At 44.8% G+C, this 27,125-nt stretch overlaps 1 protein-coding gene across 1 annotated transcript in view; it reads right to left on the bottom strand.

The window, feature by feature from the left end:
• Positions 1-10,768: 10,768 nt before the first annotated feature.
• The window catches only part of pde6a (phosphodiesterase 6A, cGMP-specific, rod, alpha), a gene marked incomplete at its 3' end in the record, with an annotated part of 55,447 nt that continues 39,090 nt past the window's right edge, over positions 10,769-27,125 (bottom strand). The window contains exons 20-23 of the mRNA XM_083651891.1: positions 22,630-22,704; positions 18,106-18,189; positions 12,743-12,902; positions 10,769-10,785 (exon numbers count right to left, since the gene is read on the bottom strand). Coding sequence (XP_083508017.1) covers positions 10,769-10,785; positions 12,743-12,902; positions 18,106-18,189; positions 22,630-22,704 — 336 coding nt within the window. The remainder of the gene's footprint in view (positions 10,786-12,742; positions 12,903-18,105; positions 18,190-22,629; positions 22,705-27,125) is intronic.

Raw genomic sequence — 27,125 nt, 5'->3', positions numbered from 1 at the left:
AAATGGCTCTATGTAGTCCATATCAGAAATATGTTTTCTTACGTTCTATAATTCATCATCTCCTGCTAAATCATCCTATGCCGCCCAGGGGGATTATGAGCGTGATGTTGAGAGCCACTGCTCTCCAGCACAGTATGGTGTATGGTGTCATATCACTGCACAGATGGAGGCAAATTAAATGCGGTGCAGTTGGGAGGAGGCTGTTACGTGCATATTATAGCAGGTGTGGTTAGATAAGACTTAACTGTTCATGAACTGTTCTCATGAGGCATGTTGCCATACACTTTATGTAGCTGGTGTTACAACCCAGCCTAATAGGGGTCACCAGGCACAACATGAAAACCTTGATCCCCTCCTTCCCACCTCCCAAACAATCAGCCAACACAGTGTTAAAGCCCAAAGAAAGGTGATTTATTGTCACACTTTGGGGAAAAGACGTCAGGGAGGAGGGCACACAGGCCAAAACAATAAACATAAGAAATAAAATGCTAAATAAACAATAATCTTACCTTTCTAAAAAATAAATCAAATACAGGAATCTTACCTGCCTACCATAGAGACAGTCCGCATGTCTGAGCTCCAGATAAATTGTCAAATATTGCCGCCTGCTCGCCGCTCAGGCACTTACAGTATATGTACTTAAGTAACTTAACCTAACTAATACAGTAACTATCCTGTGTGTAACTTAACCTAACTAATACAGTAACTATCCTGTGTGTAACTTAACCTAACTAATACAGTAACTATCCTGTGTGCACAACATTGTCAGACTAAACTCAAGCGGGCACCCCCAAAAAACTACAATACGTTACAGAAAAATGTATATTATTATGGCCCCTGGCCTCCTGTCATTTTGCAGAAGTGGCCCCCCGAGCAAAACGGGTTGAGTATCCCTGCTGTAGACTACACACACACACACACACACACACACACGCACACACACACACACTGTCCAAATAAAGTGTTACCTTTGTTCTATTTTGTTTCGGTGCCTATAGCTCTGACCTCTGACCCTGGCTTGCACAGCCATCAACACTGGCTTCTTGTAATGTGGGTGATTGTATGAATTTGAGCTTATTCAACAGCTGGAGATATGAGAAGGATGATTGTCAGCTATATGCCTCAAATATAACTGCACATGATGAAATGTCAATATAGATGCATTGGGGGGGGGGGAGGGAACCAGGAAGCCGGAGCGGGCTGGTTGAGTGACTCCCCACGGGGGAAAGACCGCAGTCGATCCATGCTCTCTCCTTCACGGCCGTCCTATAAATAGTCCCGCATGGCTCTCTGGGCTGTGGCGTGCAGGCTGGCAGCTCCGCAGTCACGACTGCCCCCGATCCCGCCTATACAACCAGGCTACAGCTCCCTTCCTGCAGGCACACTGGGTGTACTGCAGCTGCTTCTCTCTCCCTCTCTCTCTCTCTCTCTGTGTCTCTCTCTCTCTCTCTCTCTGCTGCAGTCACGGGTTCTCCCTGCGTCAGAGCCAAGCCTTCTGCCAGGCTGAGCATCACAGCCGTATACGGCAATCCTCCGTCTGATCTCCCAGCATGCCCTTACGTCACGGGGACCTACGTCACCTTGTCGTGACGACACGCTCGGATTACATACTGTATGCCATTACATTTACTATAGCGTGTGTGAGAGAGAGGGGAGGGAGGGAGGGAGGGAGGGAGGGGGAGATGGATTTAGCTCGTGTCCTTCTGCCCGTGAGGCTCAGTGCCACTCAGATTTCATGATTCCGCTCTGCTGGGTTCTGCCCTGCCTGGCATCACTCTGTGTTTTATAAGAGTATTATGTAGGCTACTCCACTGGGTGTTTATAAGAGTTTAGAACACGGCTCTCTCGAATACTCGATTCTGATTGGTCAATCAACAATATTCACCGGTCATTATTTCTCGACAACCGACCGCTGCTCTGCCACACCTGGATTAATCAGTTGATAAGAGCCTTTTGTCAGCAACCACTAGCCTACTAATTAGGCCAACCAGTTGCAGCTGTGGTGTCTTGTGTGCCAATTACGAATGAAACCACTTTGTGTTGAAAACGCTATTAAAAAATCAATTTGAATAATTATTTTTGTCAGATTATTGAATGATTTAGTTGTAGGCCGTGTTCTAAGCGGGATAATGTATATTATATGTACCTTCAGGTGAATGATTAAGCCCTCCGCTGCGCGTCGGGCTCAATCTCACCTGTCGGTCATTATTTCCACAGTAATCACCGGCTCAGTATACATTATCCCTTACATTATGTAGGCTACTCCACTGGGTGTTTATAAGAGTATTATGTAGGCTACGCCACTGGGTGTTTATAAGAGTAATATGTAGGCTACTCCAGTGGGTGTTTATAAGAGTATTATGTAGGCTACACCACTGGGTGTTTATAAGAGTAATATGTAGGCTACTCCACTGGGTGTTTATAAGAGTATTATGTAGGCTACTCCACTGGGTGTTTATAAGAGTATTATGTAGGCTACTCCACTGGGTGTTTATAAGAGTAGTATGTAGGCTACTCCACTGGGTGTTTATAAGAGTATTATGTAGGCTACTCCACTGGGTGTTTATAAGAGTATTATGTAGGCTACTCCACTGGGTGTTTATAAGAGTATTATGTAGGCTACTCCACTGGGTGTTTATAAGAGTAATATGTAGGCTACACCACTGGGTGTTTATAAGAGTATTATGTAGGCTACGCCACTGGGTGTTTATAAGAGTATTATGTAGGCTACGCCACTGGGTGTTTATAAGAGTATTATGTAGGTTACGCCACTGGGTGTTTATAAGAGTATTATGTAGGCTACACCACTGGGTGTTTATAAGAGTATTATGTAGGCTACTCCACTGGGTGTTTATAAGAGTATTATGTAGGCTACGCCACTGGGTGTTTATAAGAGTATTATGTAGGCTACACCACTGGGTGTTTATAAGAGTATTATGTAGGCTACGCCACTGGGTGTTTATAAGAGTATTATGTAGGCTACTCCACTGGGTGTTTATAAGAGTATTATGTAGGCTACGCCACTGGGTGTTTATAAGAGTATTATGTAGGCTACACCACTGGGTGTTTATAAGAGTATTATGTAGGCTACGCCACTGGGTGTTTATAAGAGTATTATGTAGGTTACGCCACTGGGTGTTTATAAGAGTATTATGTAGGCTACACCACTGGGTGTTTATAAGAGTATTATGTAGGCTACTCCACTGGGTGTTTATAAGAGTATTATGTAGGCTACGCCACTGGGTGTTTATAAGAGTATTATGTAGGCTACACCACTGGGTGTTTATAAGAGTATTATGTAGGCTACGCCACTGGGTGTTTATAAGAGTATTATGTAGGCTACTCCACTGGGTGTTTATAAGAGTATTATGTAGGCTACGCCACTGGGTGTTTATAAGAGTATTATGTAGGCTACTCCACTGGGTGTTTATAAGAGTATTATGTAGGCTACGCCACTGGGTGTTTATAAGAGTATTATGTAGGCTACACCACTGGGTGTTTATAAGAGTATTATGTAGGCTACTCCACTGGGTGTTTATAAGAGTATTATGTAGGCTACGCCACTGGGTGTTTATAAGAGTATTATGTAGGCTACGCCACTGGGTGTTTATAAGAGTATTATGTAGGCTACACCACTGGGTGTTTATAAGAGTATTATGTAGGCTACTCCACTGGGTGTTTATAAGAGTATTATGTAGGCTACTCCACTGGGTGTTTATAAGAGTAATATGTATGCTACTCCACTGGGTGTTTATAAGAGTATTATGTAGGCTACGCCACTGGGTGTTTATAAGAGTATTATGTAGGCTACACCACTGGGTGTTTATAAGAGTATTATGTAGGCTACGCCACTGGGTGTTTATAAGAGTATTATGTAGGCTACGCCACTGGGTGTTTATAAGAGTAATATGTAGGCTACTCCAGTGGGTGTTTATAAGAGTATTATGTAGGCTACACCACTGAGTGTTTATAAGAGTATTATGTAGGCTACTCCACTGGGTGTTTATAAGAGTATTATGTAGGCTACTCCACTGGGTGTTTATAAGAGTAATATGTATGCTACTCCACTGGGTGTTTATAAGAGTATTATGTAGGCTACTCCACTGGGTGTTTATAAGAGTATTATGTAGGCTACGCCACTGGGTGTTTATAAGAGTATTATGTAGGCTACACCACTGGGTGTTTATAAGAGTATTATGTAGGCTACGCCACTGGGTGTTTATAAGAGTATTATGTAGGCTACGCCACTGGGTGTTTATAAGAGTAATATGTAGGCTACTCCAGTGGGTGTTTATAAGAGTATTATGTAGGCTACACCACTGGGTGTTTATAAGAGTAATATGTAGGCTACTCCACTGGGTGTTTATAAGAGTATTATGTAGGCTACTCCACTGGGTGTTTATAAGAGTATTATGTAGGCTACTCCACTGGGTGTTTATAAGAGTAATATGTAGGCTACTCCACTGGGTGTTTATAAGCGTATTATGTAGGCTACTCCACTGGGTGTTTATAAGAGTATTATGTAGGCTACTCCACTGGGTGTTTATAAGAGTAATATGTAGGCTACACCACTGGGTGTTTATAAGAGTAATATGTAGGCTACTCCACTGGGTGTTTATAAGAGTATTATGTAGGCTACTCCACTGGGTGTTTATAAGAGTATTATGTAGGCTACTCCACTGGGTGTTTATAAGAGTATTATGTAGGCTACTCCACTGGGTGTTTATAAGAGTATTATGTAGGCTACTCCACTGGGTGTTTATAAGAGTATTATGTAGGCTACTCCACTGGGTGTTTATAAGAGTAATATGTAGGCTACTCCACTGGGTGTTTATAAGAGTATTATGTAGGCTACGCCACTGGGTGTTTATAAGAGTATTATGTAGGCTACTCCACTGGGTGTTTATAAGAGTAATATGTAGGCTACACCACTGGGTGTTTATAAGAGTATTATGTAGGCTACTCCACTGGGTGTTTATAAGAGTATTATGTAGGCTACTCCACTGGGTGTTTATAAGAGTATTATGTAGGCTACTCCACTGGGTGTTTATAAGAGTATTATGTAGGCTACGCCACTGGGTGTTTATAAGAGTATTATGTAGGCTACTCCACTGGGTGTTTATAAGAGTATTATGTAGGCTACTCCACTGGGTGTTTATAAGAGTATTATGTAGGCTACACCACTGGGTGTTTATAAGAGTAATATGTAGGCTACTCCACTGGGTGTTTATAAGAGTAGTATGTAGGCTACACCACTGGGTGTTTATAAGCGTATTATGTAGGCTACTCCACTGGGTGTTTATAAGAGTATTATGTAGGCTACTCCACTGGGTGTTTATAAGAGTAATATGTAGGCTACTCCACTGGGTGTTTATAAGAGTATTATGTAGGCTACGCCACTGGGTGTTTATAAGAGTATTATGTAGGCTACTCCACTGGGTGTTTATAAGAGTAATATGTAGGCTACTCCACTGGGTGTTTATAAGAGTATTATGTAGGCTATGCCACTGGGTGTTTATAAGAGTATTATGTAGGCTACTCCACTGGGTGTTTATAAGAGTATTATGTAGGCTACTCCACTGGGTGTTTATAAGAGTATTATGTAGGCTACTCCACTGGGTGTTTATAAGAGTATTATGTAGGCTATGCCACTGGGTGTTTATAAGAGTATTATGTAGGCTACTCCACTGGGTGTTTATAAGAGTAATATGTAGGCTACGCCACTGGGTGTTTATAAGAGTATTATGTAGGCTACTCCACTGGGTGTTTATAAGAGTAATATGTAGGCTACTCCACTGGGTGTTTATAAGAGTATTATGTAGGCTACTCCACTGGGTGTTTATAAGAGTATTATGTAGGCTACTCCACTGGGTGTTTATAAGAGTAATATGTAGGCTACTCCACTGGGTGTTTATAAGAGTATTATGTAGGTTACACCACTGGGTGTTTATAAGAGTAATATGTAGGCTACTCCACTGGGTGTTTATAAGAGTATTATGTAGGCTACTCCACTGGGTGTTTATAAGAGTATTATGTAGGCTACTCCACTGGGTGTTTATAAGAGTAATATGTAGGCTACTCCACTGGGTGTTTATAAGAGTATTATGTAGGTTACACCACTGGGTGTTTATAAGAGTAATATGTAGGCTACTCCACTGGGTGTTTATAAGAGTAATATGTAGGCTACTCCACTGGGTGTTTATAAGACTAATGGCACTAGGTGGAAGAATGAACAGAAGTATACACACCCACAGACACATGTAGGCCTGCCTGAGTAAGGGACCACAGACACATGTAGGCCTGCCTGAGTAAGGGACCACAGACACATGTAGGCCTGCCTGAGTAAGGGACCACAGACACATGTAGGCCTGCCTGAGTAAGGGACCACAGACACATGTAGGGCCTGCCTGAGTAAGGGACCACAGACACATGTAGGCCTGCCTGAGTAAGGGACCACAGACACATGTAGGCCTGCCTGAGTAAGGGACCACAGACACATGTAGGCCTGCCTGAGTAAGGGACCACAGACACATGTAGTCCTGCCTGAGTAAGGGACCACAGACACATGTAGGGCCTGCCTGAGTAAGGGACCACAGACACATGTAGGGCCTGCCTGAGTAAGGGACGGCACTACACCGGGGCAAGAGGGGGGCTATAGCCCCCTCACAAATCTGCCAAGCTTTTTTATTTTTAAATAAATCAATGTGTAAAGTTACTAACCAGCCATTCTTGATTGATTGAATTGATTTGATAATTGATAAAAAGATAGGTACAACTGCCCAGCAGGAATACATTCATACATTTTTTCAACTGGCGTGATGACATGCCAGTCCCCAAGTTTAGAGCTAAAACACAGCTTGGGTTTCAACTGCTCCACAGCACCGGATGTACTGTATGTGCTCAGTGGTTGTGAGGGTGTACTGCAGTTTACAATTTTGAGCATCGGCTCCGGCATGTGAATAAAGGGCTCGGTATTGGAAACTACGCACTATTTGGGAGTGCCATGGCACCCACATCTTGGGTAACAACATTGTCTCGGTGGTGAGTACAGTTTTATTGATAACGTGTATATCGCGTGCAGCCATTTAGCCGGGGTTGCAGTGGATATAGGGGATCCGGACCCCAGACTCAGAAGGAAGAATGACTGATGAGTCTCGCGTTGAGGCTAACAGCATGCCCTGCGGCCGACGGCCTCTGTTCCAGGCTGTTACGCAGCGTGTTCTAGCTCTGTACTGCATACTTTTTTTTAAATTTCTGTTCTGGGTGAGCAGCACGACATGAACCAAGCCGAAAATAATGTCCAGGTTGTAAACCGGAATTCACCTTTAATATGAATTTTTACAGTGCCATAATAATGTATATTTGTTTGTTTTGGTGTGTTGCTGTTTTGTCTGCAAAAGTGAAATTATGATGGCAGAAATGTGCTTAATAAATAGAAGGTAGAGTACAGTAGAGTAGAGCAGAAATGTGCTTAATAAATAGAACATGGAGTTATGTACAGTAGAGCCTGACACCTTCCTCGTACAATCGACTGGTGGTCTGAGATAATAAGACCACAACAAGCGTGATCTCAGCTCCTTAACAGGAAACTAGACAGACAGTTGGTAGCCTCCTTCCACCCTGTCTTCACATGACGTTTTTCAAAGATGTCTCCGTTTGGAACGTCGGCAACGTGGACGACAGAAACTGAAATCGTTTTGTTCTTTTCTTCCCTGGCATGAAATCAAGGTGAAGGCAGACTGCCAGGGGAAACGTTGTTTCTTAGACAAAACACATTTTGGCTTGGCCACCTCCTGCATACACTGCTGTCAGTCCAATGGTTGCTGTTGTTGAAACTTGTAATGGCTGAAAGGAGAAGAGAAGAGACAGGGTGGAGCAGAAGAAGAGACAGGGTGGAGCAGAAGAAGAGACAGGGTGGAGCAGAAGAGACAGGGTGGAGCAGACGTTGCAGCGAAACGTTGGATCGCTACGTTCTCAACACGAAAACGCACGGACACACACACACACACACACACACACACACACACACACACACATACACATACACTCATCAGTGTTTCCCCTAGAAAGATTACTGTCAACACTGTCAACACCAGTATTGTTGTATTGTAATAATATGCCATAATGGTTTATTGACATTTTGGGGAGAGCAGGCCTGGCGTTGGCCTGGCGGGCCTGTAGATTGCTGCTCAAAACTGCTCATACATACACAGGTCACCCGATCTGGTAATTGTCACCCGATTCAATCGTTGTTATCAGCGTCTTATCACCCCATTCATATGGGCCAGTAGGCAGCCTACTGACCTGCTAGTAGGCACAGAAGATCGTTATCAGCGATTCGTTATCAGGAGAGGTTTCCGTTTTCGTATTTTAACGCATTTTGTTGCTTAATTCTAACGCTAAACCTAACCCTCACCCTAACCCTAACCCTAAGTTGTTTTATTTGCCTAAATATAAAGTTGTTTGATAACGGCCATTGAAACCTACTGAAACCTCCTAGCAGGTTTATCAGCGATAGGAATGGGGCTGATGACGAACCTACTGAATCTATGGGTGACACCTCACCGGTGTATAATGCTGACATGCCTGTTAAATTCTATGCATAGTAATAATGCATATATGTGAACAGAATGGGGTACGTATGCTGCAGGAGGCTTTCACACAGATTGTGCTGGTATAGATACTATTCTCTATTATATGACTCATGCAAAGCAGTGCACACACACACACACACACACACACACACACACACACACACACACACACACACACACACACACACACACACACACACACACACACACACACACACACACACACACACACACACACACACACACACCATTAGGTCTCCAAGCATGCGGTATAAAGTGGATTTTCTACAACGGCTCCTGTAAATTGTCTTTGATCATCAGCAGTTAGCAGGACATAAGAACATAAGAAAGTGATTCAAATTGTGTCTTTTAATTAATTTTTAACTGGAGGCTCAAACACACTAACACACACAAACTTAGGAAAAAGTACACAGACAACAATGCCGTTCGTTATGAAAATAGCCGTGTCTTTACTATTCTCTTTGCACAACTACTTACAAGCAATGACATTTCTCACAAGGTAAAAATAAACACACTGTGTGTTCAAGTCTGAGGAAATAGTTTCCAGATACACAAGCGCATAGATCTGTCCATTGTACATTCCACATAGTATGGCAAATATGCTATGTAGTGTTAAAAGTTAATCACCACAATATCTTTTATATCTTGAGTATAGACTTTACTTAATATTTATTTGGTCACACAAACACACCAAACTCCTATGCTGCAGAAAAGGATAGAAGCTCCCGAATGACTTCCAATGACTGCTCAGCACCCTACCTGCTATTTACAATGTGCAGCTAACTCGCAAGCTTTGCTCTCAGTCTCATTGAATGCGTGTCTGTCTGTCTGTCTGTCTGTCTGTCTGTCTGCATTACAAAGTGATTAATTCTGTCCATTCTACAGCCAGCTGACTGTGCAGACAAACCAATATCAACAGACATCATAATGTCCTGAGAGACTATAGCGAAAAACACTCGACAAAATGCTGAGGTTTGGTTTGGACTCTGTACGTTTAGAAAAGTGTGTCATCAAGCAAACGACTAACGGTTAGACAACAAATGATGCAAATATCTACTTTTCTTATAGAGACACTGCGGAGCGCATCATCATTCAGAAACCACGCCCAAAAAAGGGGAAAACAGCCCCCCCCCCCCCCAACCCTGGCGTTCTCCTATGTCGCGTGCATGGTCGCGTGTCGCACACAAAGATCATATATACGGAAGATGAACACTCCAACTTACTTCCTTGACAGCTAGATCCACATCTTTCTTCTCGCCAATTCTCAGTGGCTTCCTTGTTTTGCTCAGGAGTACAAAAAAACGAATTGTCGAATTTTTACATTTGTTGTCTGCGCAGCCCACATCACAACAGCTTTTAGCTATGTTTCATTCAAGGAAAATGACGCTGGTGTATGGATGTGAATGGAGAGCTTTCCCCCGTGATGGGCGTGGCCTATTTCATGCAGTGTCTCTATCTCTTCTCAAAATGTCCATCAGCACCACAGCAGAGTGACGGTTCTTTCATTGCTTCTATTTTCTCGACACAGCTCGGGCAGCGGCACACTTCAGCACATGTATATCAAAGTGAGAAATGTACTCTCTCATCCAGAGACCTAAGTTCTTGGAAACATTTTGCCATGCCCGTCCTATAGGGACCCACCAGACGATGACCCATAGCAGTGACGATGCATTATTGAGACAGTGCATTTCCAGGCTCCGCCAATAGTATGAAATGGTATTCTTCCGGTCTCCTAAATGGCAGCTTGTGATTGGCTGTCTCTCCATGTTATGAAACTTCATTGGCTCCTGAGTCTGCTGAGGGGGCGTGGCAGTCGCGAAACAGATACAAGAAGTGACTGGAAGTTGCAGTGTCTCTATATTCCATCATCTCTGCCCATAGCCCACCGTTTTTGTTCCATAGTTTATGAAACCAGGTGCTAGATTATAACATTTCTAAATGTATAGAGCAGTAAATTGTATGGAGTAATGTGCCAAAACATTTCAAAATGTAAGTATTAGTAATATGTATTTCTAAATAAACCCAATGGCATGTCAATTCAATCAACCCCTTTAAAGGTGTTAGAAGAAGCTATGGTCTCCTTAGTTTCATATAATTTCCTCTTCAGTTCCTTTCTTTGGGCCGGTGAACAACGCAGAGATCACACTTGTTGTTTAGAAGCTTTTCATATCTGATGGTGAGTGGGGGAGATGTGAGAGGGGAGAGCATACTGAAGCATACTGAGCTGCATGAAAAGAAGACCATGGTGAGTTCTCTCATTATTTTTCTTGCCTTTAGATAAGATAAAATGAGTGTGGAATATATTTGACTGCATGTTCAGTGCTGCGATTAACAGAAAATGTCAAAGAATTACTGCTGAATTACTGCTGAATGAATGCTGAATGAATGCTTGTGATGATTTTGTTACATTTTTTATCGTAACTTGGTGACCCTTACTTCCAGAGGATCAGATTCAATGTGATCTTTGGCACGCAGCATCTCCAGTATGCATTGATGCCTCTAACAATATATCTCTAACATATATATATATATATATATATATATATATATATATATAGTTTTCCATTTGAAATTAACATTTTATAAATAACTTGTTGTGATTTTCTGTGTACAAAGCTCAAATATGATGGATGGTAAGATCTTTTTTTAAGAATGACTATGTATTTTACATATTCGAGTCACAACACACCTATCACAAATGTGAAGAGGTGGAGAGGAAGAAGCATATTTTCAGTGGATGTGATCTAATTAAATCAGGTCTTTAAGATGGGATTTCAAAGTAAAAGAAATTGATCTGTGTGCTAAAAGGCTTTTGGGAAACCCAGAGCTGGACTGCGAGCTGGTGCTGGAGCTTCAACGCTAACCAGAAGCTAGCGAGCTGGTGCTGGAGCTTCAACACTAACCAGAAGCTAGCGAGCTGGTGCTGGAGCTTCAACACTAACCAGAAGCTAGCGAGCTGGTGCTGGAGCTTCAACACTAACCAGAAGCTAGCGAGCTGGTGCTGGAGCTTCAACGCTAACCAGAAGCTAGCGAGCTGGTGCTGGAGCTTCAACACTAACCAGAAGCTAGCGAGCTGGTGCTGGAGCTTCAACACTAACCAGAAGCTAGCGAGCTGGTGCTGGAGCTTCAACACTAACCAGAAGCTAGCGAGCTGGTGCTGGAGCTTCAACGCTAACCAGAAGCTAGCGAGCTGGTGCTGGAGCTTCAACACTAACCAGAAGCTAGCGAGCTGGTGCTGGAGCTTCAACACTAACCAGAAGCTAGCGAGCTGGTGCTGGAGCTTCAACGCTAACCAGAAGCTAGCGAGCTGGTGCTGGAGCTTCAACACTAACCAGAAGCTAGCACGCTGGTGCTGGAGCTTCAACACTAACCAGAAGCTAGCACGCTGGTGCTGGAGCTTCAACGCTAACCAGAAGCTAGCGTGCTGGTGCTGGAGCTTCAACACTAACCAGAAGCTAGCGAGCTGGTGCTGGAGCTTCAACACTAACCAGAAGCTAGCACGCTGGTGCTGGAGCTTCAACACTAACCAGAAGCTAGCGAGCTGGTGCTGGAGCTTCAACACTAACCAGAAGCTAGCACGCTGGTGCTGGCGCTTCAACACTAACCAGAAGCTAGCGCGCTGGTGCTGGAGCTTCAACGCTAACCAGAAGCTAGCACGCTGGTGCTGGAGCTTCATCTCTAGCTAAGGATGCAAGTCTTAGAATTTGAATTTGGCCCGTTTGCTGCAGGAGGGAGGGAGGGAAGATGGACGGAAGGGAGGGAGTGAAGGAGCGAGGGAGCGAGTGGGGGAGGAAGGAACGAATGAATGAAGGACGGTAGGAAGGGAGGGAGGGAGTAAGGAAGGGAGGGAGGGATGAAGGGAGGGAGGGAGGAAGGGAGGGAGGGATGAAGGGAGGGAGGGATGAAGGGAGGGAGGGAGGGAGGGAGGGATGAAGGGAGGGAGGGAGGAAGGGAGGATGGAAGGAAGGAAGTACGGAAGGAAGGAAACAAGAAAGAAACAAAGTTAAATTTCTGTGTCGTAGAAAGGAACACAATGAATCTGGCATTACAACATTTGTGTGTGTGTGTGTGTGTGTGTGTGTGTGTGTGTGTGTGTGTGTGAAAGAGAGAGAGAGAGAGACTCGTACCTTGCTTGGCGGGCTGAGCTGGCCCCTCCTTGGCCTTCTTGGCCTCCTCGATGGCGGCCATCTTGGCCTCGTGCACCTCCTTCAGGTTGTTCCACTGCTTCCTGTTGTTCAGCAGGCGCTCCAGCATGGGTGTGATCTCCACATGGAAACGACTGAACTCCTGGACAGCAGGAGGAGAGGAGGCGTGTTCACGTCACTATGCACTGTCCAGTCCAGACCAGCTACTGTGAGAGCAGCTCAAGACCCAAGAGCTCATCTAGTCCAAGTCAAGACCAGACTTTATGGGTGAAGACTGAGACAAGGGCAATGCAAGTCCATTTCAAAATCCTGACTGTAGTTGTGTGGCCTCAAAATTATAGCAGTTTCTCTGCCAATATTTAAAAACAAAAAAACTAACTTTAGTTTGGTAGTTTTGGGTATCACACCTGTACTTACAGGGTAAATACAGGGTACCAAATCTGTATTTACAGGGTAAGTACAGGGTATCACACCTGTACTTACAGGGTAAATACAGGGTACCAAATCTGTATTTACAGGGTAAGTACAGGGTACCACACCTGTACTACAGGGTACCACACCTGTACTTACAGGGTAAATACAGGGTACCAAATCTGTACTTACAGGTTAAGTATGTGGTACCCTGTAGTACAGGTGTGGTACCCTGTACTTACAGGGTAAATTCCTGTACTTCCTGTACCCCGTACTTACCCTGTAAGTACAGGTGTGGTACCCCACACTTACCCTGCAAGTACAGATCTTGTTGTTACCCTGTTCTTACAGGGTCATGTGCGGGCTGTATTCTAAAGCGTTACCGAAGCAGGCAGAGTCAAAACAAAATAAAAACTGCATTTGCATAGTAACGACATAGTAATTATAAGGCTCCCGGTATTCCCATTGAAGAAATTGCTACAAAATGTAATACCTCATCAAATGGCAATTAACACTTTCTAATACTTTTTAAGGCCCTTAATTTTCCCTAAATTGATTCAGCCACTTTTAATATTTTTCAAGAGCCCACAGATAGCCCTGGCCTGCAGCACTAATGCTGGATAAACGCACTGACTTTCTATATTGCTGCCAGTGAACATTCCCCAAAGTGAGTCTGTAGTCTGGTCCCATTCAAGTCCTGTAGCAACCAGCATGATAGATCCATGCTACACTACCCATCATCCTAACGTAGATGCTGTTAAGTCATTCATTAGACAGGGGTAGGGTTTCTCCCACAGGATGGACTTCAACACACTCTGTTACCGGTAAAGCCATGCCACTTTCACTGGGATCACGTCCAATCAAGGCAAGACCGCAAGTGCCCGCTCACATATTCTGAGTCTTACATCTCTCAGATATGAACAGGGATTATTTATTTTATTTTATTTATTCTTTCTTTCCGAGAAACAAGCAAAAAAAAAAAAAAGGTATCTCTTAGTGTTGAGCAGCTCACATCTGGGAGAAGAACCTTGTAAGCGCCTGAGGCAAAATAAATCACCGTTTCATCCCACAAGACGTCTCGAGACCACTCTTCACTTTCATGGACAGAAATGAGGCAATCAGGCTGAGTCCATCTGCCTGCCAGTCAAAGATGATATATCTCAGACACCACCGTCCTTATCGGATGCTGATGAAACTTGAAAAGAAGGATGCATTCTGGAAGCGTGCTTTGCCGTTTAAAAAAAAGTGCACTAATTGGCCTGATAATAATTACGAGAAACATTTCAAATCTGTGAGTCTGTAGCCATGTTGATGAGACATGGAGGGAAGATGCATCTGGTTACTGATTGGCCCCCTATGTGCCTGCATCATCTGTGGAGGAACAACCGAGCCAAGCTTCAATCACTTATTCACCACTTCCGTGCTCGTTATTCGCCTCAGCAAGCTCGTCTTCCTACAGCCCTGAGCATCCCACATCAGTTCGTTACTACAGAGACAAGCCCATTGTCGGTTTGGTTCTCTGCGCATGTTGACGAACCCCTGACTGTGTGCATCACGAATGGAAACAAACGCAGGTAGTGCCGATTAATTTCTCTTTTCCATGACTGTAGGATTTATGATTATTGTTTTCAACCAATTTACGGTATTCTAATTGGATTATAGATGCTTACAAATATATCAGTCATTGTCAGAAATCATGGCGCAATGTGTTTTCACAGCACCCCAAGTTTTCAAGTCATTCATTTCAACCTACAAAATGTGAGACTTTCAATTTGAAATCCTCTAAATGTATACAGTAAAAAAAAAAAATCTTGATTTTGAAATGGTTTGTACTGTGTAGTCATGTGTAGAGTTGTCCTGATCTCAAATACATCAGTCATTGTCAGAACTTATGGAGCAATGTGTTTTTACAGGTTAAAAAAGGTTGGCGATTTTAACTGAAATTCTCTGAAATCATACAGTAAAACTGCTTGATTTTAGTTAGTATGCAATCAGGGTTGTTCCTGGACTCTTTCTGGGGGCTGTCTCACCAGCCACCTACAACACACTGTCTCACCAGCCACCTACAGCACACTGTCTCACCAGCCACCTACAGCACACTGTCTCACCAGCCACCTACAACACACTGTTTCACCAGCCACCTACAGCACACTGTCTCACCAGCCACCTACAGTACACTGTCTCACCAGCCACCTACAGTACACTGTCTCACCAGCCACCTACAGCACACTGTCTCACCAGCCACCTACAGTACACTGTCTCACCAGCCACCTACAGTACACTGTCTCACCAGCCACCTACAGTACACTGTCTCACCAGCCACCTACAGTACACTGTCTCACCAGCCACCTACAGCACACTGTCTCACCAGCCACCTACAGTACACTGTCTCACCAGCCACCTACAGCACACTGTCTCACCAGCCACCTACAGTACACTGTCTCACCAGCCACCTACAGCACACTGTCTCACCAGCCACCTACAGTACACTGTCTCACCAGCCACCTACAGCACACTGTCTCACCAGCCACCTACAGCACACTGTCTCACCAGCCACCTACAGCACACTGTCTCACCAGCCACCTACAGTACACTGTCTCACCAGCCACCTACAGCACACTGTCTCACCAGCCACCTACAGTACACTGTCTCACCAGCCACCTACAGCACACTGTCTCACCAGCCACCTACAGCACACTGTCTCACCAGCCACCTACAGCACACTGTCTCACCAGCCACCTACAGCACACTGTCTCACCAGCCACCTACAGTACACTGTCTCACCAGCCACCTACAGTACACTGTCTCACCAGCCACCTACAGTACACTGTCTCACCAGCCACCTACAGTACACTGTCTCACCAGCCACCTACAGTACACTGTCTCACCAGCCACCTACAGCACACTGTCTCACCAGCCACCACACTGTCTCACCAGCCACCTACAGCACACTGTCTCACCAGCCACCTACAGCACACTGTCTCACCAGCCACCTACAGCACACTGTCTCACCAGCCACTTACAGCACACTGTCTCACCAGCCACCTACAGCACACTGTCTCACCAGCCACCTACAGTACACTGTCTCACCAGCCACCTACAGCACACTGTCTCACCAGCCACCTACAGTACACTGTCTCACCAGCCACCTACAGCACACTGTCTCACCAGCCACCTACAGTACACTGTCTCACCAGCCACCTACAGCACACTGTCTCACCAGCCACCTACAGTACACTGTCTCACCAGCCACCTACAGTACACTGTCTCACCAGCCACCTACAGTACACTGTCTCACCAGCCACCTACAGTACACTGTCTCACCAGCCACCTACAGCACACTGTCTCACCAGCCACCTACAGCACACTGTCTCACCAGCCACCTACAGTACACTGTCTCACCAGCCACCTACAGTACACTGTCTCACCAGCCACCTACAGTACACTGTCTCACCAGCCACCTACAGCACACTGTCTCACCAGCCACCTACAGCACACTGTCTCACCAGCCACCTACAGTACACTGTCTCACCAGCCACCTACAGCACACTGTCTCACCAGCCACCTACAGTACACTGTCTCACCAGCCACCTACAGTACACTGTCTCACCAGCCACCTACAGCACACTGTCTCACCAGCCACCTACAGCACACTGTCTCACCAGCCACCTACAGCACACTGTCTCACCAGCCACCTACAGCACACTGTCTCACCAGCCACCTACAGCACACTGTCTCACCAGCCACCTACAGTACACTGTCTCACCAGCCACCTACAGCACACTGTCTCACCAGCCACCTACAGCACACTGTCTCACCAGCCACCTACAGTACACTGTCTCACCAGCCACCTACAATACACTGTCTCACCAGCCACCTACAGCACACTGTCTCACCAGCCACCTACAGCACACTGTCTCACCAGCCACCTACAGTACACTGTCTCACCAGCCACCTACAGTACACTGTCTCACCAGCCACCTACAGCACACTGTCTCACCAGCCACCTACAGCACACTGTCTCACCAGCCACCTACAGCACACTGTCTCACCAGCCACCTACAGCACACTGTCTCACCAGCCACCTACAATACACTGTCTCACCAGCCACCTACAGTACACTGTCTCACCAGCCACCTACAGCACACTGTCTCACCAGCCACCTACAGCACACTGTCTCACCAGCCACCTACAGCACACTGTCTCACCAGCCACCTACAGCACACTGTCTCACCAGCCACTTACAGCACACTGTCTCACCAGCCACCTACAGCACACTGTCTCACCAGCCACCTACAGCACACTGTCTCACCAGCCACCTACAGCATACTGTCTCACCAGCCACCTACAGTACACTGTCTCACCAGCCACCTACAATACACTGTCTCACCAGCCACCTACAATACACTGTCTCACCAGCCACCTACAGCACACTGTCTCACCAGCCACCTACAGCACACTGTCTCACCAGCCACCTACAGCACACTGTCTCACCAGCCACCTACAGCACACTGTCTCACCAGCCACCTACAGCACACTGTCTCACCAGCCACCTACAGCACACTGTCTCACCACCCACCTACAGTACACTGTCTCACCAGCCACCTACAGTACACTGTCTCACCAGCCACCTACAGTACACTGTCTCACCAGCCACCTACAGTACACTGTCTCACCAGCCACCTACAGTACACTGTCTCACCAGCCACCTACAGCACACTGTCTCACCAGCCACCTACAGTACACTGTCTCACCAGCCACCTACAGTACACAGCCAAGTGGATTTTTTACTGCAGAAGAGCGGCTGGCAGAGTAGATTACATTTAACAACCATAGTCAACATTTAGAGGCCGGTTATTTCAGTGAACTTTCATTGAATTGGCTCGGGTGTGTGTGTGTGTGTGTGTGTGTGTGTGAGTGATCTGGTGACTGACCTTGTAGACGAAAGCGCAGACAAAGTCGATGAAACCACACTGGAGCTTTGGGAGGTCGGCCGCCTTGTTTCTGTCCATCATGGGCTGGAAGAGAGGGAGAGAGGAAAATAAGATGCTGGGTCCATCCCCCCCTCCACCCCTCCCCCCGCTTCCCTGGTTATTCAATCTACTGCTCTCTCCATTACATTATTTCATTAGGTTGCATTTTAATGCAGGTTGCATTTGATGTCTTTAACATCATATCCATAATTACCAAGAAGATCTTTTTTATATATTCTTTTTAGTATGATTATTATGGGTGTATATATAATGTGGTAGCAGCTTGGTGCTACCACATTAAAGAACATACTCAAGGGTATTACAGCTTTTATACAGTCGTTACTAATGTGTGATGTTTGGAAAGTATTCTTCAAAGTAGTCCACAGACTCATATGAAAGAAAAATTACTAGCTAGCTGCCTGTTTACCACAAAAGTGCTACAAAAGAAAATGTTAGTGGAAGAATCAAATATCAAATAATAATAATTGAAACAGCTGGAATGCATCTTTGAGCATTATGAGCAAAAAGGTGTTGTACTTCAAACGAAAGGGTTTGTTTGCTCATGTGGCTTTAGGACACATTCCTATACACAGTAGGCTGACCCCCAGGTTGAAGAAGCATTGGAGTAGTAGTCTCCCCTCCCTACCATGAGAGGAGTCTGGCTGCACGGAAACAGGCAACTGGGATAAGCCCTCCCCTGCTCTACAGCTGCTCCCCATTGGAGTGACTGTTTCAGTGGCAGCTGGATGTCCGCTCCCGGCTTATTACAAGCTCTGGCATTGGCTCCGACCATGTCAATCAGAGCGGCTTCCGCTCCCTCCTCCCTGTGTGTCGCTGTAAATAGTGCCCTGCCGCCTCAGGAAAACAACAAAGCTAACGAGCTAGCAAGCTAACGGCAGAAACCTACACCCTAGCTCGTTGCTACACGCTGAAAACGGCAAGTTGGATTGTTGGAAACTATTTTCCAAGGGCACTGCCGCTAAGCGCCGCCCATCGCAATCCCACTATGGAGACCTGCGGCGCCAGACTCCTCTCACGGTAGAGAGGGGAGGCTGGCCAGTGAGACTATTGGAGTAGAGATGATTGGGTGATGGAGAGCTTCAGGAGATAGTCCCTCTAACTGGAGTACCAGGGTTCAGACCTCCATGTCAGCAAGCAACTGCCCTGCTGAAGAGCCCTTGAGCAAGGCCTCCCTCCTAACCTCTGACCTCCTTGTGGAAGTGTGGAAGACTCTTTCCCTGCAGGGAGCAATTAAAGTGTCTGCAGTAGGCAAGATGTCTGTGTAAAAACACAGCTGTCTCGTGGAGCTAAATCAGAAAGCAGGGCTGCAACAGAGACGTCCTGTCACCTGGCACATCTGTGGGCTCACCTGATTTGCCCAAATCAAATGCTGCTGTTTGGTATATGGACACTAGGGATGCGCTGATAGATCAAAATTCAATATATGGCAATATGGAAATGGGACAATCCATGCATGCATCACATGTTTCTCAAACTGAAAACCAAGTTGTGAGGTGACGTAAGGGTCCCACGCAAGACCCACCCCCCTCTCAAAACACCCCGATCCAAAACGGAATCATTTCTCTAGGCCTATTTTACAATTATGAAATCATTTAAGTTACTACAATAATTAGGACTCATTTTGATTTTGATAATGAGGCCTACTTTCATCAATTTCAGCTAAATTATGGGAAATCCTGCAGTATTCCATGTTTTACAGTTGATTCCATTTTTATGACCAAATATGGCCCTAAAATTGCAATAGCTGCATTTGATTACGCTGCTGTATAATCACAAATGAGACGGCTTGACCATGACAATTTCATGAAAAATTGATGTTTAAATTGTACATTATAGCTTTTCTGCAAAGTCACACTTTGTTGCCATCGATTTTCTTTTAATAACATTGTATCGAGTGGTGAAACCCCATATCACATATTGAATTGTACTGTACCGCCTCTAAATGTTACTTCTCCGCCCACCAGGAAGTGATGAATAGAAACTTAAGCGTGACATGCCAACGGTCTGGTAAACAGCATCACGGACCAGCAGCTTGGTAAACGTGAGTGAGCCGTGTGCAGCTTCCTGACATCACCTCGTAGGATTTCTGGGTCAAGTTCACATTTTTCAAATAATGGCCTCTCACCGCCATTTCTACAGCCGCCGACATGGGAAGTTTTCCGGTTCAGCTTCACGTTACCCGCCGCATCCAAAATGTACCAGCATGTGGCGGTTGTTAACCTCCCTCCCGAGGGTCACGTACTAAATAACTGTGGCACCACGGGACGACGTCAGCGTGGAAGACCAAACCAAAAGGTCATGTTGGCTGTAATTGCTGGCAAAATTGGCCGTCTATATTTGCTGCAAAAGATGCTTGAGTGTCACAACCTCTTACAAGTCTGCTAGTCGGTGGAATACAACGATAGGAGAATAGAAACGGACCGAAGTGAAAAGTTTTCCCCGCTGACGTAGATGCTATTAAATTCAGAGCGCTGTGAAGAGAGAGAGAGAGAGAAAGAGAGAGAGAGAGAGAGAGAGAGAGAGAGAGAGAGAGAGGGGGGGGGGGGGGTGAGATATGGTGTTCTAGCTAGCACATCAAGTGTCTCAAGGACATAAGAGAATAAAACAGAGGGAGAGAGACCTAGTGGCAGAGTGGTGGAGAGAGAGAGAGAGCAGGGAGGGCATGGTTGGCTAGGTTAGGGTCACAGTGACCGTACTTTCTGTATCGCTGCACCACATAATGGCCTGTACATCACTCAGTCACTAGCACCGCTAGAGAGAGCTCAATCTCTCCTTTCATTTCCTAGTCTTTCATCTCTCTCTCCTTCTCTCTCTCGCTGTCTCTGTAAGTCTCCCCCAACCCCTTTCTCCCTCTCCTTCTCTCTCGCTGTCTCTGTAATAGAGACACTGCATGAAATAGGCCACGCCCATCACAGGGGAAAAGCTCCGCTCATTTCCACACACCAGCGTCATTTTCCTTGAATTAAACATAGCTAAAAGCTGTTGTGTGGTGGCCTGCGCAGACAACAAATGTAAAAAATCGCCAGTTAAAGTTTTTTCGTACTCCCGAAGAAAACAAGGAAGCCATTGAGAATTGGCGAGAAGAAAAATGTGGATGTTGCTGTCAATGAAGTAAGTTGGAGTGTTCATCTTCTGTTTAGAACACGGCTCTCTTGAATACTCGATTCTGATTGGTCAATCAACAAGATTCACTGGTCATTATTTCTCGACAACCGACCGCTGCTCTGCCACACCTGGATTAATCAGTTGATAAGAGCCTTTTGTCAGCAAACACTACTAATTAGGCCAACCAGTTGCAGCTGTGGTGTCTTGTGTGCCAATTACGAATGAAACCGCTTTGTCGTTGAAAACGCTATTAAAAAATCTATTTGAATAATTATTTTTGTCAGATTATTGAATGATTTAGTTGTAGGCCGTGTTCTAAGCGGGATAATGTATAGTGAGCCGGTGATTACTGGAAATAATGACCTTCAGGTGAATGATTAAGCCCTCCGCTGCGCGTCGGGCTCAATCATTCACCTGTCGGTCATTATTTCGCCAGTAATCACCGGCTCACAATACATTATCCCTTACATATACGATCTTTTTGTGCAAGACCCGACCGACAGGACTAGATCAAAGTCAGGGTTTAAACTGACAGGACTAGATCAAAGTCAGGGTTTAAACTGACAGGACTAGATAAAAGTCAGGGTTTAAGCTGACAGGACTAGATCAAAGTCAGGGTTTAAAGTGACAGGACTAGATCAAAGTCAGGGTTTAAAGTGACAGGACTAGATCAAAGTCAGGGTTTAAAGTGACAGGACTAGATCAAAGTCAGGGTTTAAAGTGACAGGACTAGATCAAAGTCAGGGTTTAAGCTGACAGGACTAGATCAAAGTCAGGGTTTAAAGTGACAGGACTAGATCAAAGTCAGGGTTTAAAGTGACATGACTAGATCAAAGTCCGGGTTTAAAGTGACAGGACTAGATCAAAGTCAGGGTTTAAAGTGACAGGACTAGATCAAAGTCAGGGTTTAAAGTGACAGGACTAGATCAAAGTCAGGGTTTAAAGTGACAGGACTAGATCAAAGTCAGGGTTTAAGCTGACAGGACTAGATCAAAGTCAGGGTTTAAACTGACAGGACTAGATCAAAGTCAGGGTTTAAGCTGACAGGACTAGATCAAAGTCAGGGTTTAAAGTGTTCTTCCCTTGTTCCCCTCCTCCCCCACATCCTCCCTGTCACCCTGCATCCTCCCTGTCACCCTGCATCCATCCAATAATAAGAAATATACTGTGACACTTCATCGATCCCTGGAGGAGAATCAGATTTTCTAGGTCAGGTTGAGGTTCAACTACAGAACAGCAGCACCTGCTGGGTGTTTTGCTGAAGGGCACGCGCTCAAGGGAAGAGACAGCCTCCCTCCACCCCTCCATCCTCTCTACCAGCCATCCCTCTCTCCATCCCCAAACGTCCTGTCTCCTTACAATAGGCTGCTGCTCCAGGACGGTCCTCTCCAGGTCTCCCTGCTCCCAGAACTCTGCAGCCACAGACAGCGCCACCTACAGGGAGAAACAGAGAATCAGATCAGGCTTTGCATGGCCTAGCCCCAAGGTAGCTTTCCCTACTTTTGAGTTACATTATTACATTCTGCCATCATGCATGGTGCAGGACAACAGGATATCTTACAATAGATAAACATACAATAGACCACATATCACTCTATAGCAGCAGGCATGTCCAAAGTACGGACCGGACTTCAGTGGCCCTCGGCTTCTCTCTCACAATATAATATGTGGCCCTCCACACAGTATTGGTTAATCAAGCAAGTTCACTTTGCATTTTTCCCGTCCACCTAATGATGACAGCACTACCATACAGTTTGTAGACAAGCACCAAATAGGAACAACACAGGCAGAACTCATGTTTTCAGATGGTAAACAAAATCCTTAGAGTACTATTGTATCGTATGTGATTTTTTATTGATTTTTTATAACCCATATGATGCGAGAAGCAGCTGGCCGGCCCTTCAATCGTTTCACATGATCTAATCTGGCCCCCATTCAAAAAGGTTTGGACAGCCCTGCTCTATAGACATTCACCATCACATCGCACACGCACACAGCACAGCCAGTTCTGTAGAGTGTATGCACACACACACGCATGCACGCACGCACGCACGCACGCACGCACCCACGCACACACACACACACACACACACACACACACACACACACACACACACACACACACACACACACACACACACACACACACACAGCACAGCCAGTTCTGTAGAGTGTGTGCATGTTGGTGTTTCTGTTATGCAGTGATTTATTTTTGATTGGAAGTTGGAAACCCTCATTAGTGTTGTGCTTGCACCTGTGTTTATCCTGCCTCTTCGACACAAAATGGCCCCCGTGAAAAGGGTCTATTGGGCGGCTTCGGGCTTTGTCACATGATGCTGAGATCAACTTAGACTGAGTTCTCCCCACAAACCAAAGATGGAGCAATGCAAGATGGGATGAGTCATCGGTGAATTCCGTGTCGGGGTGGAAACCTCATTTTAGAACGAGTTAGTCATCAAGCCTGATCTTGGAGCACAGTTGCCATGAGGCTGGAGGAACCTGCAGACAGATCTCCTGACGGGGGGGGGCATGGGGGAGGCTGGAGGAACCTGCAGACAGATCTCCTGACTGGGGGGGGGGGGGGGGGGGGGGGGGGGGGAGGCAGGAGCTGACTGACAGATCTCCTGACTGGGGGGGGGGGAGCATGGGGGAGGCAGGAGCTGACTGAAAATACATCTTCAGCCACAAAACCACTCAGAGGAATATGGTCTCACTAATGGAGCAGCTGCAGGTTTTGTCTCTTGGTGACAGAACGAGTCGCCTGTCTGTCAAATCTAAACAGAACTCTGCACTCTGAAAGATGCATGTAAAAGTCTTCTTATCAGCCTAAATCACGAAGTGGGGCTGCAACAGAGAAGAGCGAATTAAGACTGAATTGAATTGAATTGAATTTATTTGATGATTGAAAAACAGAGTACATCATACAAGGAAATATATATGCCACTCATACAGTACATCACCATCAAGGATAAAAACACAATAAAGTCCGAGGACTTGTTTCCATTGTGGTCCTTGGTCTCGGACAGACAGCTCAGACCAACATAAAAACAGGCATAACAATAAAAAAACATAGAACTACATCAAACATATAGACTATTAAGAAACCCATTTAAGATGTTAAAACAGTTTTACCAAAAGCAATATAAAAGACATTAATAACAGGAAACACATTAAAAGAAGCCTAAAACCAATCTAACTGTCTAAAATAAATAAAATAACTTTAATCTGGCTATAAATTAAAAATACATAGATATTTACACTGATGCACCAGACACCGCAGATGCATCTGATTTGCTCAAATTAAGTTCTGATGTTGAGTATGGACCACAGACCCTACAGTAGCTACAGTAACATCACCCGTTGGCTTGTGGACTCCCGTTTTGAAGCCTCGAGGCATTTTCACCGTCGCCATCTTGGTTTTTTGGAGGCAGAAGTGACGTGAATTTGGACGAGAAGAAGCCTGCTATTGGCCCTCGATGGGCGAGCTGCGTGGTCACTGGACAGGCGACCTGTCAATCATGCCCCAAAGCATTCTGTACTTTATCGTTTGTATTACTCTAAATGGGACCATCATTTACCAAGTAAATATCATGCTGTATTGAAGAAGACTTGAAACTAGCGATTGAGGCCATAAACTCAATTGGACGTCTTTTTGCAGCCAGTGGAGTCGTCCCCTGGCAGGCCATTCAAAATAATGCAGGTTTAAGGCATTTCAACATTTGCTTCATTTTTAACGAATGGAGCTACCCCTAGTGACACATTTAAACTTAACGAGTGAAACGCAAACGGTGTCCTAAACAGCAGCGAGCAGCGCTACGTCCAGAGAAAGCTGGACGTTAGATCTCCTCTCTCGTCTCTTTGGCTTCCTTTGGTATACAGCTTTTGGAACCACCAATGTACTACACAATTAAGAATATTATTGTTATTGGCTCTGTACAGTACAGTATACAACATACAGTACTCTGAATACAGAGGCAACATACAGTACTCTGTATTCAGAGTACTGTATGTTGTATACTGTATGTTGCCTCTGTATTCAGAGTACTGTATGTTGTATACTGTATGTTGCCTCTGTATTCAGAGTACTGTATGTTGCCTCTGTATTCAGATTACTGTATGTTGCCTCTGTATTCAGAGTACTGTATGTTGCCTCTGTATTCAGAGTACTGTATGTTGTATACTGTATGTTGCCTCTGTATTCAGAGTACTGTATGTTGTATACTGTATGTTGCCTCTGTATTCAGAGTACTGTATGTTGTATACTGTATGTTGCCTCTGTATTCAGAGTACTGTATGTTGTATACTGTATGTTGCCTCTGTATTCAGAGTATTGTATGTTGTATACTGTATGTTGCCTCTGTATTCAGAGTACTGTATGTTGTATACTGTATGTTGCCTCTGTATTCAGAGTACTGTATGTTGTATACTGTATGTTGCCTCTGTATTCAGAGTACTGTATGTAGTATACTGTATGTTGCCTCTGTATTCAGAGTACTGTATGTTGTATACTGTATGTTGCCTCTGTATTCACAGTACTGTATGTTGTATACTGTATGTTGCCTCTGTATTCAGAGTACTGTATGTTGTATACTGTATGTTGCCTCTGTATTCAGAGTACTGTATGTTGTATACTGTATGTTGCCTCTGTATTCAGAGTACTGTATGTTGTATACTGTATGTTGCCTCTGTATTCAGAGTACTGTATGTTGCCTCTGTATTCAGAGTACTGTATGTTGCCTCTGTATTCAGAGTACTGTATGTAGTATACTGTATGTTGCCTCTGTATTCAGAGTACTGTATGTAGTATACTGTATGTTGCCTCTGTATTCAGAGTACTGTATGTAGTATACTGTATGTTGCCTCTGTATTCAGAGTACTGTATGTTGCCTCTGTATTCAGAGTACTGTATGTTGTATACTGTATGTTGCCTCTGTATTCAGAGTACTGTATGTTGTATACTGTATGTTGCCTCTGTATTCAGAGTACTGTATGTTGTATACTGTATGTTGCCTCTGTATTCAGAGTACTGTATGTTGCCTCTGTATTCAGAGTACTGTATGTTGCCTCTGTATTCAGAGTACTGTATGTAGTATACTGTATGTTGCCTCTGTATTCAGAGTACTGTATGTAGTATACTGTATGTTGCCTCTGTATTCAGAGTACTGTATGTTGCCTCTGTATTCAGAGTACTGTATGTTGTATACTGTATGTTGCCTCTGTATTCAGAGTACTGTATGTAGTATACTGTATGTTGCCTCTGTATTCAGAGTACTGTATGTTGTATACTGTATGTTGCCTCTGTATTCAGAGTACTGTATGTTGTATACTGTATGTTGCCTCTGTATTCAGAGTACTGTATGTTGTATACTGTATGTTGCCTCTGTATTCAGAGTACTGTATGTTGTATACTGTATGTTGCCTCTGTATTCAGAGTACTGTATGTTGTATACTGTATGTTGCCTCTGTATTCAGAGTACTGTATGTTGTATACTGTATGTTGCCTCTGTATTCAGAGTACTGTATGTTGTATACTGTATGCTGCCTCTGTATTCAGAGTACTGTATGTTGTATACTGTATGTTGCCTCTGTATTCAGAGTACTGTATGTTGTATACTGTATGTTGCCTCTGTATTCAGAGTACTGTATGTTGTATACTGTATGTTGCCTCTGTATTCAGAGTACTGTATGTTGTATACTGTATGTTGCCTCTGTATTCAGAGTACTGTATGTTGTATACTGTATGTTGCCTCTGTATTCAGAGTACTGTATGTTGTATACTGTATGTTGCCTCTGTATTCAGAGTACTGTATGTTGCCTCTGTATTCAGAGTACTGTATGTTGTATACTGTATGTTG

Source organism: Poromitra crassiceps, assembly GCF_964638095.1.
Source record: "Poromitra crassiceps genome assembly, chromosome: 15".
In the NCBI taxonomy this organism is placed as follows: domain Eukaryota; kingdom Metazoa; phylum Chordata; class Actinopteri; order Beryciformes; family Melamphaidae; genus Poromitra; species Poromitra crassiceps.
Note: the sequence above shows the minus strand (reverse complement) of the source record. Positions and strands in the feature narration are given on the sequence as shown.